Below are 17,372 nucleotides of genomic sequence, written 5' to 3'. Positions count from 1 at the left end.
CGAAACAGTTCACTTCAACAACCCCACCAGCGCCAGCAACCAGGGGTTTATTGTACAAGGTAGCTCGACCAGGTTAAAAGCTGCTGGCGACGACGACGACGACGATTAAACTACTACTTTGGAGATTACATTCGTTTACTAAATTCGCACTGAAATATTAATTATTGCAATGTGTTCGCCTCCTACCTACGGAAGTGGTATTTGGGATGACTGTTTGAATTCCTTCGGTGAACGCATGAATGGTGCATGAATGTTGAAATGAATTTCAATTTTTATCTAAAAAGCTCTTGAGACAGGATTGCATTCTATTCATTGCTTTACGACATCGCACGTCATTTTATCAGCTGAAAAACTGATCACAATTCCAGTTTTTCAAACGACTCAGATTCATATTGTCTAGTAAAAGCATTCAATTATCAATTACCTACAGGCTTGTTGTTCCACACATAAAACAGGCTAAACTGCTACATTAAAAGTTCTGACTTGTGTGAAACACATACAAGTATTTGAATTCTGTAGTACCTCAGTAATTAGCATTGCTCACTTAGCCTTCCATTAGAATTTGCAGTGCAGAATAGAATCCATTCATACAACTTTAAACTAGCGAAGTAGTGAAGTCAGCCAGGGTACAACCTTTAGGTTCCTCCTAAACTTTTGCATTTCTTCAACTGTTTTTCTAACCATTTTCTACCGAGGCAACCCCATGCAGCGATAAATAGTTACAACTCCATCGGTATGTACATTTTAGCCGTTTAGATGCGGCTCGGTTCACGTATGGGCCTGAATTTAAAAACGTAAATACCTCGCGAGTGCACAGCAAACCGAAACGCGTGAAAAGGTGTATTGTTCCGAGTCTTTGATAACTATCAACCGCCCGGACAAAGTCAACCCTCCGGCTGCCCCTCCGCTGTTGGCGCTGGCTCAGTTCGGGTAAGTCAACCTGCCAAAGAAGCCGAGCCGCCGAGTAGTTGCGCGGAAAGCGTCAAACGGCGCAAGGAAAATTATTTATTGTTTAGCTGCTGAACGGAACGGAACGGAACAGAACGTCGCGAAACCTCGGGCGAAAAATCGAACAGTTTGGTGTCTGTCCTCCTCCTCGGTGCCCTAATAGTTGCGCAGGAAGTATTTTACGAACGCTTCGAACCGGGCGATAAGAAATGCACCGCGGGAAAATGAAAGTGAAATTATCGGTTCCTGTGCGGTAGAATGATTAGAACGATGAAAAGTGCACTCATTCCGCCCTACGAAGAGTTTGGATGAAAAACTGGTGTCAACTGGTGCGAACGAAGCGAACGAGCAGTTTTAAGTTAGGCGCTAACTAGCTACAAAGTGTAAACCCGATAGATTTCCATTTAGAGTATTATATTTTGTTGTGTTTAATTTGCTTGAAAACAGCAACGATCGAATCAAGTAAATATGGTTAAACCAGCTGCCAGAATAGTGATTAAATTTCTCGAATTAGTAAGTGCATGTGAACCTTAAAAAATTGGAAGTTTTACGAGGCATTTTCATCTGAATGATTACCTTACATTCCAGCTAGGTTGTGTTGCATGTGTTATCGCTAAAATAATCACCGATCACGAGGCACGCAGAGTGTTCGTGAGAAATCAAAAGCTGTCTAGGTAAGATTTTTTATTTCATACTATGAATGATTGGAATTAATCATTCTGTAGTTGTAAGCTAACCGGGTATATAGAATATGGATAAACTAACCGTTGGTACGATAAACTTTAACGAAATTTCTAGTTAGAAAGACTGAGTTAGAGTTTGCTTTGCCTAACTCCAAAGTGTAGTTCTTGTAATCATAGCTAGGCAACAATACACTCATCCCTTTGTGTCTAATTTTGATCATAAAAACATTTTAAGATTGTTATTTAACCTTTAAGGTTACTTGGATTATAAAATGTTTTCGGAATATTTAAGGACTATGAATAAAATAGGTATATATGTACATTTTTATAAGTCGGCTACCTAATTTCAGTAGTGGTTTCTGTGGCTTTGCGGTTAGTGGTTACGCTTAGTTTGTTCTGATCCAGTACTTACATGCGACTTGGGTTCAAGAATATGCTTTTAACCAACGCCAATTATTTATTAAGATGTCTCACTTAATCTTGCGTTTTGATCTGTAAACATAAAATAATAGATGTTAAATCCTGTATTTGCCGTAATTGTAATAAATATTCAAAATATTGGAAATTTTAATTAAATAAAAATCAAGCATGTTTGTTCTGTAGCTTCTCCATAAACGGTTTCAGTCTGTCAGACTATTTTTGGGAATCACTATCAATAACTAATCTACTCATGAAAAAAAACAAATATTCTAAAAAATTTCATTGCATTAAATATCATTTTAAAGTTTTTCATTATTAGATACTGTGAGACCTTAGGCTAATCTCACCCTTTTCCAAATTTTCCTCGTCTTTTTCTTTCCAGAGAATGGAGTCTGATACACAACGTAACCTGGAGCACCGGGGGCAACGCATTTACCAATATTGTCTACGGCGGCTACACGATAGTCATCGCACTCATGCTAATTACAAGGTCAGTATTACAATTGTACTAAACCGCATCCAAATGGCGACGTCCGACGTGTGGCGATCATATGTACGTATATATATGAATGAATCACAAACAGAGGAAAATTCTCATGCACTTGCTCTTGAACGACGAATAGTTGGCAGGGCAACCATGCGGACGCAAACTACGCCGCACGGCGTGGCGGCGGGGAACTACCGCGTCATCTCCTCCGTTTTGCATACATACACCTCACATACACATATGTATGCACTGCGAGCAGTCAGCCAGAGACAATCGCACGATTTTTTGTTTGATTCTCGGTTTTCCCACCAAACAGCGACACTCAGTTCGCTTTTCCGCTTGAACCCTGGTCGGTCCAGTATTGGCTTTAGCTCCACTGACTGACTGACTGGCGATGTTTGGGAAGTAAACAAGCAGTATAAAATTGCCGCGAACTGACATGCGTTTTTTTTCTTGCGTATTTGTAGGCGGTAAGGCATGTCCGTAACAACATGGGTTGTTGTCGTGGCACTTCCTTCATTCGTGAAAACTGCTTTGCAGCTGCCATATCGAGCCCTCAAGTAGCTTCGCAAGTGTGTAATAATGCCCTATGAAATAATGCGTGGTGTATGTCTATTTTGACAGTAGTGTCGGAAACAAAGAGCAAGGAAAACTGTGTAAACATCAAAATGAAAAATTAACCTAGTGGCCAATATGCTTGACACTGCATATTGGTCCAAATGTGTTGGGAACAGTAATGAACATATGTAGGGTCTGCCCATACAACATTATTATTGCTTGCCAGATGTCATGCTTTATCGATTTTATAACATAAATGTTGTAGTCATTCAACTACATAAAAGTAGGGAAAATTTCCCAATAATTTTATTAGGTGCAGACCATAAGTATGTAACCGGGTCGATAAACGTTACATTGCTCAAGGAAAGTACCTATCCTATCACTAGGTTATTGATGTTCCCTCGAATGCACATCATACTTACACATCAACAAATGATGTTGAATAAATACTTAATAAATTCTGTTATTTTGACTTGACTTTTGAAATATGAGTAGGGGGAAGTCATCTATGGCCGAACAGCCTCTACGGTCGGACACTAAGATTTATCAAAAACGAAGATTGATAAAAATATTCGGAAAGCATGGAACAATAGTAAATTGCAAGATTTTATGGTGTCCCAATTATGACGTGTTTGTTTCAAAAGGTAAACAAATGCGAACTGTCATACGGTTCAACCATTAAAACAAAGAAATCGAGTAAATTTCATATAAGTGCAGTTGCAAACGTTTTTAATGAATAAAAGATGCAATACTTCTGAACGTTGGCTTGATAAAGTTCTTTGTTCGAAACAGTTTAAATTTGACATGAAAATATAAGATTTTGAGGAAAAAACTCAATTTTTTGAAACTGTGTCGTGTCCTCTATGGCCGGAAACCAACCTGTCCTCTATGACCGGACAGTAAAGTAATTAGCAAAATATACTTACTTTATCTAGAATTGCTATATCTTTGATTCCTATGTAAAATAAACTAGTTAAGCAATGCAAAACGTAGAAAAAAGCAGAAAAATTGCAGTAAAACATCAGCAAAAATGTCAACCTATCGTTATGCTTTGTAAATGCAGTTGCCGCGTACATTTTTGCATTCCACATTATCAGCACTCTCAACAAAAAATTTATGCGAATAGAACTTTATTCAACTTTTATACAGCAAACCTACCAGGACTGGAGTTACAAGGTCTGCGCTGGAGTTTTAAATTGTTCTAAGATCTTTTTCTTCTATTGATGCTAGTTTTAAAAGATCAGTCTGAGCATAGAAACAGCTTTCGATTTGAGCTAATTTGTACCCAAAATACTATCTACTTTCAAAATCAACTTTGCAGCGCAAATTTTGTTGCTTTGTATTTGTTTGCTTATAAGGACTGTATCGAAAAGTCTTTAGCAACACCTATCCGTGAATAAAAATGAAATACGATTGTTTTTTCAATTTTCGTTTTCGGCTTATTGAAGATCAGTACGACTTGAAACAATAACATGGCTTACATTAGTCAAAATATTAGGTTCTAAAGAATGAGCGCACTTATGGTGAAACTCCTCCCAGCAAATTCTGCACACTAGCTTTTGTGCATTTCCTGGATGCTGCTGGTAAATTTTTCTTGCATTTCTCCATGCTTTGGGAAACTGTTCCTTCCCTCCTGAAGATCCTTTTCACAATCGACCAGTAACGTTCCATTGGTCAGAGCTCTGGAACCCGTCGGGTTCGGGTCGGGTTCGGGCTTGACACTTTTACCAGGTGTCGGGTTCGGGTCGGGTTCGGGTTTGACCAAAAAAAAATATTCGGGTTCGGGTCGGGTTCGGGCTCAGCGAAAAAAATAAGTCCGGGTTTCGGGTTTGGGTAATGAGAAATCGAACCATCTCCACATTCAGTTCTTGTAAAAGTATTATTTTAACATAATAAAATAAGCAGCACTTTAATGATATTTAGTATGGCTTAGATATCAGCTACACTGGACTGGTTGCTTTTTAGACGCTTTAGTGTTTTCAGATTTAGATCGAGTTTAGACCAAAAGTTATATATTGCAGAATTCGTTAGTTGGATCATGTCATAACTGCGGCCAAACTAGTGATTGGGTGGACTGACAGAAGACTAGAATTGTCTGCTATCATAAATTATTGGTTTCTATTTCGATTTCTAAAAAGTTTCGTACCTCGGAATAGTTGTAAGTTTAGCTGTCTTTCACACTAAATATACCGTGAAGCAGAGCTGCCACAAATACAGATATTTGTGCATGCATAAATTTGGGACCCATCAATTATTTCACTTGCTGTGATTTCTGGCTCTACTAATGTTCCTGAATTTTAAAGTACTTCATAAACTATTTATGTTATTTAAAAGTTAGATCGAGAAAATAAAATAATCCGGAGAAAATGGTAGCGTCCCAAATTTATGCATGCACAAATATCTGTATTTATGGCAGCTCTGCCGAGAAGGGGTCATTTCACCCATTGCTTTTTTAGTTCATTTTCACGACATTATAACACAATTCTCCTTTTATTAGAAAATATATTTAAAACATAATACAAAGTTTGGTCCTCTACTATTTCTGTTTTTATCGAGAAATATATTAACGCTAATCTATTGATAATCGCGGGATTTCCGGTCTTGTCGCGAAAAATATTCGTAGAGTGAAGTCGGTATGTTTAGTGTTAAAATCAATCCCTTTTGTGTTTGCTACCTTTAAACTAAGGTGCTGGTCCTTTAGAAGACTAAGAACTAGCTTTCGGTTATTAGATACCGGTATAACATAATGAAACAAGATCCAAGCATTTCAAAATAATTTCTCCTGTAAATTTTTCTTTTCGCTTTTTACATGTTGCATAGAAAACTTAAGAGATATTCCCGCGAAAAGTAAAAGAAACGATTCTAGTGTATACTTTAATTTTTTTGAATTTTCAATTCAGTTCCAAAAGAAATAGAAGGGTGAAAAAAACCTAAAATTTCAAATGAATTTTAGAGCTCGAACGTTATAGAGAATACGAAAAGAAATCTGCCGAGATTTAAATCGAGGTGTGAGTTTTATGAAAATTAATATAAAATTCAAGATCAGGGCGGGATCAAATTTAACATAAAATAAAAATTCGGGTTCGGATCGGGTTTTGGTTTGGCTGAAAAAAACAATCGAGTTCGGGTCGGGTTCGGGCTTAGCGAAAAAAATAAATCCGGGTTCGGGTCGGGTTCGGGTTTGACTGAAAATAAAATTTCGGGTTCGGGTCGGGCTCGGGTTTGACAGAAAATAAAAATTCGGGTTCGGGTCGGGTCCGGGTTTGACAGCAAAAAAATTTTCGGGCCCGGGTCGGGTTCGGGCTTGGAAAATATGAAACCCGACCATCTCTAGTACAAAAAGCATACCATTTTTTTTTCCATGTGTGGACTCATTACTGCGACCAGTATAGTTGATCTATTGTAATATCGCCCGGGTGTTTGCTGTATGACCTGCACTGCATTTCTTTTTGCTATAATCGCTATTGAGTGAGCGATATGCTTATTAAATTTTATGCGTGCTTGCGTGTATTGGGGTTTACCCTTCCTTCAAAGCTTAATCTACTTTACCCACTTATTCCTCGCTGCCAGCACTATCCCATATTATAGCCGTCCCTGGCGAGGACTCATTCGTACCTCTGACCAGTACACTTAACTATAGGAGGGACATTTGCACTGTTAAGAGGCTTCAGAGGGTAAATATAGAATTCAGCACGAAGGAAGGGTAAATGGAGGGGCCTGAGAATAAACCCATGCTAAAGTCACTTGACATCGAGAATGGCTTGATTCTACTAAGATTCGAACCCACGACCACTCGCTTGCAAAAAGCATACCATACTAAAACCTTCTGTCCAAACTTTTCCAGCGCAATCGTGCTGTCGGTATCGTCCACCACCTCGTCCGCCGATTCCGTATACAATTTCGGCCCTGGAAGCGCTTTTGAATTCTGTTTGACGTAAGTTTCGTCGTCCATATAGAGGCACTTGCTGCGGTTGTCTGTTATCCGTTTATAGTTACCGTGCCCTTATTTAGTCTCGAGATTATTGCTCTCCGGATTTCTTAGATGCCCTCTGATTCTTGTATGTCATTACGGAGTTCCAGACTTTGATTCACTGAATTATCGCAATGCTTAGCCGTATTTTACACAAGTATTTTAGCCAAATAAGACGTTGTTACCGATCGGTGTCGTTTAATATGAGTTACTACTTCAGAATCTACCGGGGGCTAACTGGAACCAGGTTTTCTTCCAGAACGAGGCAGATCCTTCAAGGAACTCTTTTCCTTATTTATCGTTGATATTTTTACGCTTGTGTGGTACACTTTAAACCGTTTTGCGATTTGGTTGATAGAAAACGCCGTTTTCAGTGCACCAACTGTGCAGAATTTATTTTTCTGATTACAAAATCAATCCGAGGCATAGCGAAAAGTAAAAAAATAATCGAAGCAAATCGATTGCACAACTTTTTTTAGATATTCAAGCAACCTTTTGCTTGCACGCACAGAAAAATTACTTCACCCATTTTTGAGTAAAATCATTTTAAAAGTTGCTAATTACTTTTCGATACAGTCTTTATTATTGTTTCTCTCTATATTAAAGTGTAAATAGAGGTAAGAAAGCCGGTATTTTTTGTGTTTTATCTTAAAAACCTAACGTGTCCGAGCACAGACAACTTCCCCCTACATTCAATGACATTTACCACTGTCGTCGAGAGTGCCAATTTCAATTATTTTGTCAAGTCAATCAATAGCTTATGTGCTAGACAAACAAGGGACAGGATGATCGAACGATAAAACTTTAACTTTTCTGTTCACGGCTATATATTTTCAAGTTAACAAAGCTGGCAGATTGGTTTATCAGAGCCAGCTTTATGTTTTGTAACTTTGTAGAACAAAGCGAAAACCTTCATCAGATTATGTCAAATTATGTCAAGTAATTAAATGGCTGTCAAGCAGCAAGAAGCATAGGCGGCCTAATACCTGCTTTCAGCTGAGCGTAAAAAAACTGTTTGAGCTTATAACCTTACCTTTAAAGAGGGTTTGAAAACCTTCTGAAGAGTAATTTACTTGGCAGTATAACGGTTTTATAGCTGCTGTCAGTTGTGTGGATCTCTCGGTTTTATTAGCAGTTTTATAAACTTGGTGTTGATAGTTATCTGGAGAGTATAACAAAACTTAAATTTTTTACTTGGGCGTCGCTACCCAGGTAACCAATAAGCATTTCCAATGCAATTCAAATGCAATCCTATAAGCATTTAAGTTGCCTTAAATGCTACTCAAATGCTATTTTGGAAAAATATGCGGCTACTTTACTGCTAGCCCTCTTATAGTGCTGACAATGCTTATTTGCAGCTAGTTACCGACAAGAAGAATTTAAATAGAATTGTGGATGCCAACTTACAACAGTTATGCAGTCAAAAGGCTGATAAGCAGCAACCTGCACTATAAAACGCCAGGGATGCTAATAAACGATTGATTTACTGCTTATAGGGTAAAGAACTAGTTTTAAGCAGTCTAAGCGGGTCACTGATTGTTTTACCTTATTACAAGCGATGGGTTGACTAAGTGGGGGATATCAGCATACCAATCTTCTTGCTATCTTTAGTTCTTCAAGCTGTTACCACTGGAAGACACTATTGTTGAGCTAAACTTTTGATTTTTCGCTTTAAAAGTTGGAGCGGCTGAACTAATTTTGAACAGACCGAACCCATTTTCACCCCGAAGGTGCTTTTTAAAGCAATCCTGAAATCTGAATTTTTTTACGTCCCCTTAAAAAATCCCTCGAACTTTTCCCCCTATTCAGTAAGTTTGCGTTCCTATCCGCGACCTACTAATCGGCATCTGATGCGTAATCGGTATAGCGTATCGGTATTGATGCGTAAAATGCCATCTGTCTAAATTGTTTATCGGGGCATACACTCACCGCACCGTTCGGCAAACGGTATTCGTCGTCTCTTTTATTCTCTGGTGTTCTTATGGGAAACTGCGAGTTTGACGTCTCACTCGCTGTTCATAAGGATGGTGGGAGAACAAAAGAGGTAAACATAGCAGTACAAACGCAGTAGCAGTCGGATCGACTCAGAACAGTGTTTTCAAAGCAAATAACATTGAAACACATCGTTGCTTTATTAAATCACTGAGAAAATCTTCGAAAATTATTGAAAAAGCTGTCTTTTGTGTTGTTTTTAATAAAGAAAAATTAATTATGAACATACATTTCTCTTGAAAGTATTGAACCACGTTTTCACCATAGGAGGTTTCAGTTAATTTCAAACTTAAAATTCTTATTTCCAGAACCGAACACAACACGATAGTTCATCAGTTGTGCTGCTGCTGCTGCTAGTGGTGAACAGGTTCCGTCAATTCAGAATTTGTTTTCAGTTTTGTTAGAAAATAATAAAACTTTCGGCTAGTGACAAAGCCTTAGATAATAGAAAAAAGAGACTGAATAATATGGTATGTGACAATTGAGTGCTTGACTTTCAGAGTGGTTGTAATCAGTGCTGAAAATTTGATGAATTCGTTAGTAGCGAGGTGGCGATTGCTGAAGAGCAGCTGAAAAATGTACGTTTTTGGACAACAATTTTTAATTCATCATATTTCTTGTCGGAAACCCAGTAAATTGTGTTTGTGTGAGTCGAATGTATGGTTAAGTGATTTGTGAAGAGTCCTATCAAAAGATTTTGAAAATATGAATAAAAAAGTGCATTTACGGATCACTTATGTTCAACTGATTAAAATAGGTAACACTGCTTAACTCGTTCCTTACCCTACATGTGTTTTAATTAATAGAAGGTTGCCAATTTGAGAGCTGTTTCACTTATAAATTTTACGTGCCACTGAACTGTAAACCATATTATATTTCCAAAGGTTTTGGTATCGTGGCTAGCCACGACGGGTCAACCTAGTATTTTTAGATTGTTTGAGCGATCCTACTGGCCATAACTGTTCGGCTCTCCTTTTGTTTCGGCCCACCCTCCAACACACAGTCAGAGATCAGGCAGAGTGATTCTCGACCCGTGAGTAGAGAGTTGGAGCCACATCTTCGTTTGTCGACTCACAACGAGTCGGCGTGTTGAGTATAGACGAGGATCCGGACTGAACATCTGCTAGTGCATCGTTCAAGTCCTGTTCCTCCCCTATTCTCCTTTCCACCTCATTCGTTCCTTTGTTTTTCGGAAGAGAGACCATGCACGGTAAGAAATAGTCCACTGAATCAGTGACCGGCTTGATGCAGCAATGGCAAATTACTGTGGAGAACCCCTGGTACTCCATAGACTTCGTAGCGGCGAGAGAATTTATAGAACCCCCTCCACCATTCATCCCTCGGCACGGGACGCGTCACACTTTGGATTAGGGGTTTATCCATTCAAGTTTTTACATAATAGCCATGCATAACAGCTATTAAAACCATCCTCCTTGAGGGGCTTTGGATCCTCTGCTTTGGTTCTTAGTAGTCTTACGTCTTACGTCCTACAAGAACCGTCTTGCAGTCGGAGCGTTGACATTCAGCCTTAGCATGAGTGCCCCCTTCTCTGTCCGCATACGAGATACGACCCTAGTTTTCACCGGTTGTCCGATTGCCACTAAGGAACGCAGCCCGGATGGTATCACGAGGAGGTAGAGATAGAAATTGCTGAATAAGGGGCTGTGGAACTTCGTGGTAGTTCTGGAGCGCATTATTCAACCATTTACCATATTCTGGCTTTAGTTTTCAGAACGTCGCGTAATCCGTGCAAAAGGGTTGATTATGCGACGTTCTGAAAACTAATGCCAGAATTATGGGCTATTTTAGCTTTATCTGTTTATTAATGCATGAATATTATGCTAACTGATTGATAAAATTATTATTCATAAGCACCACTAATAATTTGGTCAACCATTCGGTGATATTTAAACGGAAATTAGCAGCTGAAGCTAAAATGACCCACGAGTGTAGACTGACTGTAAATATAGTGTTTGATGTTGAATTGAGAGTTGAGGTGCTATTAATATTCATTTAAAAAAATCGAATTTTCTCAACCTCTGCCTTTTTCTCAATTTTCTGCAGCCTGTTCAAATCCTATATTTGCTTTATAAACCATGTATACATGTATACATGAAGAATCGAATTATTACATGCATGGATACATGCTACTATCACTACAAAGAAGCTTACGTAGTCCTGCGTCACCTATGCGGTCGTGCCTTGTACACAACCCCTCTGATTTTTTGTTTAATTTTCTGTTTTCACGATTTCATACTTTGGTTATACATACAAATAGGTTACAAAATGAAATTTGTTTGTTATAATTCAATAGCGATACCTATTAAGAAACAAAGGTAAAGACAAGAATTCAATATCTATTTTTTCACTCCTTTTCAGATGTGTAGACGCCAAATCAAGACCAAACCTTTTCGAGAAGATTGTTCTCTCCTTAGGCACGTTATTGTTCTTCGCAGCCGGTATGTACTGCCGATTTGTAACCAGTATGCCGAACCTTCCCCAATAGTTTTGAATTTAACTCAAGCGCAACACTTGACTGTTGTGACCGTGATCCGATTTAATTCTCGTTTTTTTTGTTTGTTTCCTCACTCTTTCCACAGGCGGCCTGGTTTTCGCTTCGATAGACCAAGTACATCCGGACCTCCATGACAACGCAATCATTTTGGGTTGTTTATCGTTCCTGGTTGCGATATTATTTATAATCGACTTGGCTGACCCGTTGGCCCGTATGTCCGCACACATGACACAAACCGACGCATCAACAATGAATGCAGTATCTCGAGGTACCGAAGTTGAAAAAGATTCGTTGAAAAAAGACGTTTCCACGGACACGGAGTCGCCGGTCTATCTGATATCCAAAGACCGATACAGAGATATGATTGGGCCGGATAGGCCAAAGTACTATGAAGAAAATGGTCATGTTGATGGGCATGCTTATAATGACCGACGCGAGCCGGTACGGCAAAGCTACCGAGACCGGCCGGAACAGCGACGATACAGCTACCTCGAGAGGGACGAACCTGAAAGACGTAGCGTCGAGTCTATCGTCGAACGCAAGGTACTTCCATCGGTTCAGACTCCGGTGTTCGCTCATGTGCGAGCCCCCGAAGAGAGTCGACGGATTGCCGGTAAAGAAATTCAATACCTACCTCGGTACGACTTCCGCGATCGAAGGGAATATCGCGATGCTGGACCGTACTCCAGCCGACAGCAGCTACACTCCACACAATCATCCCCTAAGGCACCATCCTACCACGATAATGAATCGTTCGTAGACGAAATTTCCCCTTCACGAAGAAGCACATACGTACCGGCTGATAAATATGACAACGAAGTGGAAGTGGTGCAGATTACCAGCCGGCCAAGACCTCCACCACCGGCGAAACCGATTACTGCCCCGGCGACTATGCAAGAATCCGGTTCCGGCTCTAGCTGTAGTTGTCGCTGTTCCCAGCGGGGTTCGCCACCGAAGCGACCGGGGTATCCACAACAGGGACGACAGCAGCAGCAGCAACCACAGCAACCACAACAACAGCAGCTAGCACAACATCCTCAGCAGCAGCAGCAGCATCAGGTGCAACCAAAACCCCAACAATCGCAGCAGCAACCGAGGCAGCCACAATCAACTGACGAACCGGACGTTCCGATCAAACGCGGTTACGTTGCGAATGCCGCCCGCAAGTGGGACGACCGAGTGAGAAGCAAAAGTCAGCCAATCATTGGACTGAATACGATGGTTTAGTTTATACGGACTAGATTGTGAAATGTACTTGTTTTCAGGATTTTATTAGATGAGTTTTTTTTTAATAAAATACGAGTTATGGATTTCTTTGGAGTGGAACAAAAAGAACACAACTTATTTTCGATACAGTACAAACAACTTTATTGAATATTTTGATTTCTCGTGCGATGAACAGGTGATATCGTGTCTGAAAGTGTGCAAATTGTTGGCTAGCTTGTGAATTGAACGAATTTAACGATTATTCATCGATGTACATATGATTAAGTAGGATGATACGTAACGTAGTTTCCCTATGTAACAGCAAGGGAAAACCGACAACAGAGGCAACGCGTGACTTGGTCAAATGATTGGCACTACAGATGATAGTGAGGGTATCGCAGAATGTTTTCGACGTTGATGGTTTCTTAGATTGTGGTGGTTAGGGTGCAGGATTAGCTTACAAGAATAACGGAAGGTTACAGGAGTTAGCAGCATGGACCGCAGGTTGGATAAGGGGCACACAAATCTCCACATGGTGGTGGTACGCTGGGTGTACATGGATCATCTGTATCATGTACATGGGAGAAATTATGGCTTATAAACAAAGAAATGCAGCGGTTGTCGATCAGATACTCACAGCACGGCATGCAATTGGGCGTTGGTGCTCCGCACGGTCCACAGTCACCCTGGGGAACGCAGCCACAAGGATCGCACACGGGAGGACAGCTTGGATCGCATACAGGACCGCACGGAGAACACGGTCCGCAAGGTCCACATGGTCCACAAGGTCCACAAGGTCCACACGGTGCACAAGGTCCACATGGTCCACATGGTCCACATGGTCCACAAGGTCCGCATGGTCCACAGGAGAAGCAATCTACCCCACAGGGATTACAGCCACTTCCGATGGTACTGACTCGACAGCGTTTGGGGCAAATCGGGTTGCTTTTGTTACCCATGGTTACATTACGGAATCGTCGAGCGTAGGTTGATGGACAGCACGTAGCTTCCGGTTTGGTGAGACAGCAAGGTTTACCTTGACACTCCGATCGGGGACAATCGTGTTGCAATCCATTCCGTTTCAGACATTCACAGTTGGCAATGAGGACTCCTCCACGCAATTCTCGACTTTTGCAGCATCGGGCTGGTACCTTTAATGAAATAATAAAAACATTTAAATTAAACCACGGAACACCTAAAAATTCTAGCGATGAAAAGGTAAGGTACAAGGGTGGAATGGCGTCATCTGCTAAGAACTGGACCGTTCAAACCACCATTTTGTACCACCTTTGTACACTTACCTTAACTCGCTTGGTCCAATCGATTTCCGTTCCGGTCCCTTTCCGGTTGCTGCCTAGCACGGTCGACAGACTGGATCACACGGAGAGCACGCAGGTGCTTTAGTGAATGCTGTACAGGTCGGTAAACAGCAGTACTCCGGAGGTGGAGGAATCTGCACCGTCTGAGGTTTCGGCTTGCAAACCATGGTAGTACAGATTTCTTTCGGTTCAACTATGGTACGCGGGGTGCAAACAATCTTCGGATCCGGAACGATGCGCTTGTAGTACAGGATCTTGGGATCCGGGACAACTCTTTTGCGATATATGATGCAAGGTTCCACATACGTCCTTGGTTGATAGATAATTTTTGGCTCGACGATAGTTTTGGTCCGCGGGACTACGTGTTTATCGATAACGGTTCGACAACAATTGATGAGCTTCCGCTGTGCGACGACCCGTGGAGGCTGCTGAACGGTGATGAAGCGAGGACCGCATTGCATTGCGGGACAAACACTTGGACATTGGGGCATGCAGTTTAGATCGTGTGCAGCATAGGTCTTGGGAGCGCAAGGATCGCAAAGGCTTTTGGGTGCGCATGGCGGTGGACAGGAACCCTTTGAGTGCGAAGGAATAGGGAAGGATTTGTGATGTTTAGCTTCGACAGTCGCTCTATCGAAACCATAATGAAAGGAAATTTCCGGCAAAACCCCGTTCCACCAACTCCTGCCGCTTTGCTCACCTACCTAATAGATCCGTTTTCCGCAGCAGTACATTTCTTCGTAGCGAATGTCTGGAATGTTCGGTTCCTTGCGGCGCAGATTCCAGCTGTGGTGTACCGTATCAGTACTGTCGAACACTATCAGGGGGCGTTTCCACCAGCACAGGTAGGAGGCGGAACGGGGAGCCTAGCAATAGCGTTTAAGTTTACTCTAGATTAATTCAACATGATTAAATCTACCACAGCAGCTGTGGATATATGGAAAGCTATCGTATGAAACAAGAATTCTATCAAATAAAATCTGAATCGAAAGAAAATAAAATTATGACCCCTGGGGCTTCAGAAATACTGAACCAAACGCAGGAGGTGAAGTGCTACTTTTTACATCACAGGTTCGAGCTATTCCAGAGAGGGAGCTGTTCACTAAATACCCTTGTTCCGGTTTTTTTTATTGTGGTTTCAAGTTTTTCCATTACATGTTGGTCTAGATAAAGCCATACAACGGTGGCTTGTTCTGCAGCTACCAAAGAAAAAGTCTAGAAAAGTAACCTAAATTTCTATTTCCAAAAGCAAATCGATTGGTACGCTCGAGGGCAACGATTTTACTGCGAATCGCAGAATCGTGATCGGTAAAACGTAGCCCTTCATCGTTGTCTGTTACCGTAACATACACTAACACTCGCAGTGATGGCAGTGCTAGTATACCTACAGGTACACTATTCTATGCGCTTCAAAAATGTGAGCGGCATTGAACCAAATACAAATACTATTTCAAACTTCCATCGCAAAATAGTATCGATTTGCAACATTTTAAAATTCGAACTTCACCTCCTTCAGCCCTGCAGCCCGTCCAGAAGCTTTTTAGTTTTACGTTGATTGTTTTTAAATGCTTCTGAACTACTAGGGTCTACCAGGGCTGATTCCATTGATCAACATTAACCGACAAACTACTAGCAATTAAATCGAACCGGAATCTTTTTCACTTCCGCTCGAAAGAAAGAATTTCGTTGCGTTGCACTTTTTAACAATGATGACGCAAGCAAAGGTAGCAAAAACGATAGCGATGCTTGGTGCAACAGGAATGGGAACAGTGGTCATATTTGTGGCAGGAAGAACAGTGACATCTTACGCAAGGATAGCAGGGATAGCAAGGGTCACAGGGAGAGCAGCACGGATCGCACATTTTCGCACAAGCTTCAAGTAAGTGTTTTCGAGAAATTTCTGCCGAAAAAATACAAATGATAACTCCAATTAGTTTTCGATTGAATTCAATTTTTCGAGTTTTCACCCAACTGGAGGGGATATTCACTACCAACTTACAAGGATTATCGATTTTGTCCTGTTCCTGTCCTGTTGACGTAGGTTCTTCGACCGGAAAACCTTGAAAATATTCACACGGCAGAAATCTTCTCAACTAAAATTGCTTGCACAAATTTGGAACTTCAGGCTTCTGGACGATTGGTTTTATAAAATTTCTAGAAATTATAATCAGTTTTTTTGGTAAAACTTTAAAATTTTTCTTCTACGTTCCGTTCACTTCGAGAGTCAAACTCGGAATGATCGTTGAGGTGCGAAAATTTTCACTCGTTCTGCAAAAAATCTGTTATTTCCGGTTGCCATGGCGCACGTGGCGTAGCGGTTCAGTGGATCGATTCATTTGGCGCGCGCGGTGAATCGAGCGCGTTTCGAAAGCACGACTGCTCGAATTTAGTCTACATTTTCAAATCAAGGTGGCGCTGTTAAACCTGCTCGGTTTGTGGAGAGCTTTTGCGATGCTCGTTTCCAATTTGTGGCAGTTAGTAAAGTTGCTCATTTCTTTTACGTACCAAACGTTTCCATTTGAGCAGTCTTTTAATTTTTCAATGATTCTTTTTTAATTTATTCACTTTCTATACATCTTAATAAGCTTGTTTCTTGGCGTTGGGAATAGCGTAATTATAAAAGTTATAGAAGTAAAATTGACCATTCGAAAATTCGAATATAGGAGAAATAGTAATTAAATTTTTAGCGCTATCTCTTTCGATTTCGGCTTCAACCTAGTTGAGCCAGCTAGCCCGTTGGGCCCCCTTATTTGTGGTGCCGGAGGGGAGAACGGTTTTATCCGCACAGTCATCCGGCATCCTTGCTACGTAACTGACATACAGTAGTGTACCAACTTTTGTCAGGTGTACGATGGGAATTTATTCATGTAGCGCCTTCAACTCGTGGTTCATACGCCTACGCTACTCTCCGTTATCCGTTAGTACTCCGCAAGACCTTACGATTTGTACATTGTCAGCTTTATGCGGCGGCCTATGTTACTTGATCAAAGCGTTGACCAGAGATCCCAAATATACGAATTCAACAGCCACTTCCTGCTCATCGCCAACAATAGTCCTTGTCCGTGAGAGGCAAACGTTGATTTCTCTGGATCCTCTTCCTACTATATATTTGGTTTTCAGCGTATTGATTTATAACCCAATCCTCCTAGCCTCCATTATTAGTCGTGTAGATTGCTTCCGCCGTCCCAAGGTTTTTAGTAATCTAGGTCGAGGTCGTCTGCTCTTGCTGAAGATCGTTCCTCTCGTTTCGATGCCCGCTCGCCGGAACACAGCT

General features: G+C 41.0%; 2 protein-coding genes across 2 annotated transcripts; one reads left to right on the top strand and one right to left on the bottom strand.

The window, feature by feature from the left end:
- The first annotated feature begins 697 nt into the window (after nt 1-697).
- On the top strand, nt 698-12,832 carry LOC128737238 (uncharacterized). Its single transcript, XM_053831836.1, has 5 exons — nt 698-1,461; nt 1,537-1,622; nt 2,434-2,541; nt 11,438-11,517; nt 11,659-12,832. Exons 1-5 carry the CDS (start codon nt 1,417-1,419, stop codon nt 12,798-12,800), a joined length of 1,461 nt encoding a protein of 486 aa, XP_053687811.1. The 5' UTR covers nt 698-1,416; the 3' UTR covers nt 12,801-12,832.
- A 432-nt stretch (nt 12,833-13,264) lies between these two features.
- Nucleotides 13,265-15,960, bottom strand: LOC128735619 (outer dense fiber protein 1-like). The gene is made up of 3 exons (XM_053830103.1): nt 15,907-15,960; nt 13,417-13,930; nt 13,265-13,344 (listed from the first exon to the last, which is right to left on the bottom strand). Exons 1-3 carry the CDS (start codon nt 15,958-15,960, stop codon nt 13,265-13,267), a joined length of 648 nt encoding a protein of 215 aa, XP_053686078.1.
- Between the last annotated feature and the right edge of the window lie 1,412 nt (nt 15,961-17,372).

The sequence above is a fragment of the Sabethes cyaneus genome, chromosome 2, assembly GCF_943734655.1.
Source record: "Sabethes cyaneus chromosome 2, idSabCyanKW18_F2, whole genome shotgun sequence".
Taxonomy (NCBI): Eukaryota; Metazoa; Arthropoda; class Insecta; order Diptera; family Culicidae; genus Sabethes; species Sabethes cyaneus.
The sequence above is the reverse complement of the archived record's forward strand: the minus strand, read 5'-3'. Positions and strand labels throughout refer to the sequence as shown.

What these genes read in the sequence shown, in the direction of transcription:
- LOC128737238 (XM_053831836.1), top strand. Translation starts at nt 1,417, where the DNA reads ATGGTTAAACCAGCTGCCAGAATAGTGATTAAATTTCTCGAATTA. An exon ending in TGATTAAATTTCTCGAATTA is followed by an intron (nt 1,462 to 1,536) that starts GTAAGTGCATGT and finishes CTTACATTCCAG; the next exon opens with CTAGGTTGTGTTGCATGTGT. An exon ending in GCACTCATGCTAATTACAAG is followed by an intron (nt 2,542 to 11,437) that starts GTCAGTATTACA and finishes ACTCCTTTTCAG; the next exon opens with ATGTGTAGACGCCAAATCAA.
- LOC128735619 (XM_053830103.1), bottom strand. Translation starts at nt 15,960, where the DNA reads ATGTGCGATCCGTGCTGCTCTCCCTGTGACCCTTGCTATCCCTGCTAT. An exon ending in GCTATCCCTGCTATCCTTGC is followed by an intron (nt 13,931 to 15,906) that starts GTAAGATGTCAC and finishes ATTTCATTAAAG; the next exon opens with GTACCAGCCCGATGCTGCAA. An exon ending in GCCCAATTGCATGCCGTGCT is followed by an intron (nt 13,345 to 13,416) that starts GTGAGTATCTGA and finishes TACATGATACAG; the next exon opens with ATGATCCATGTACACCCAGC.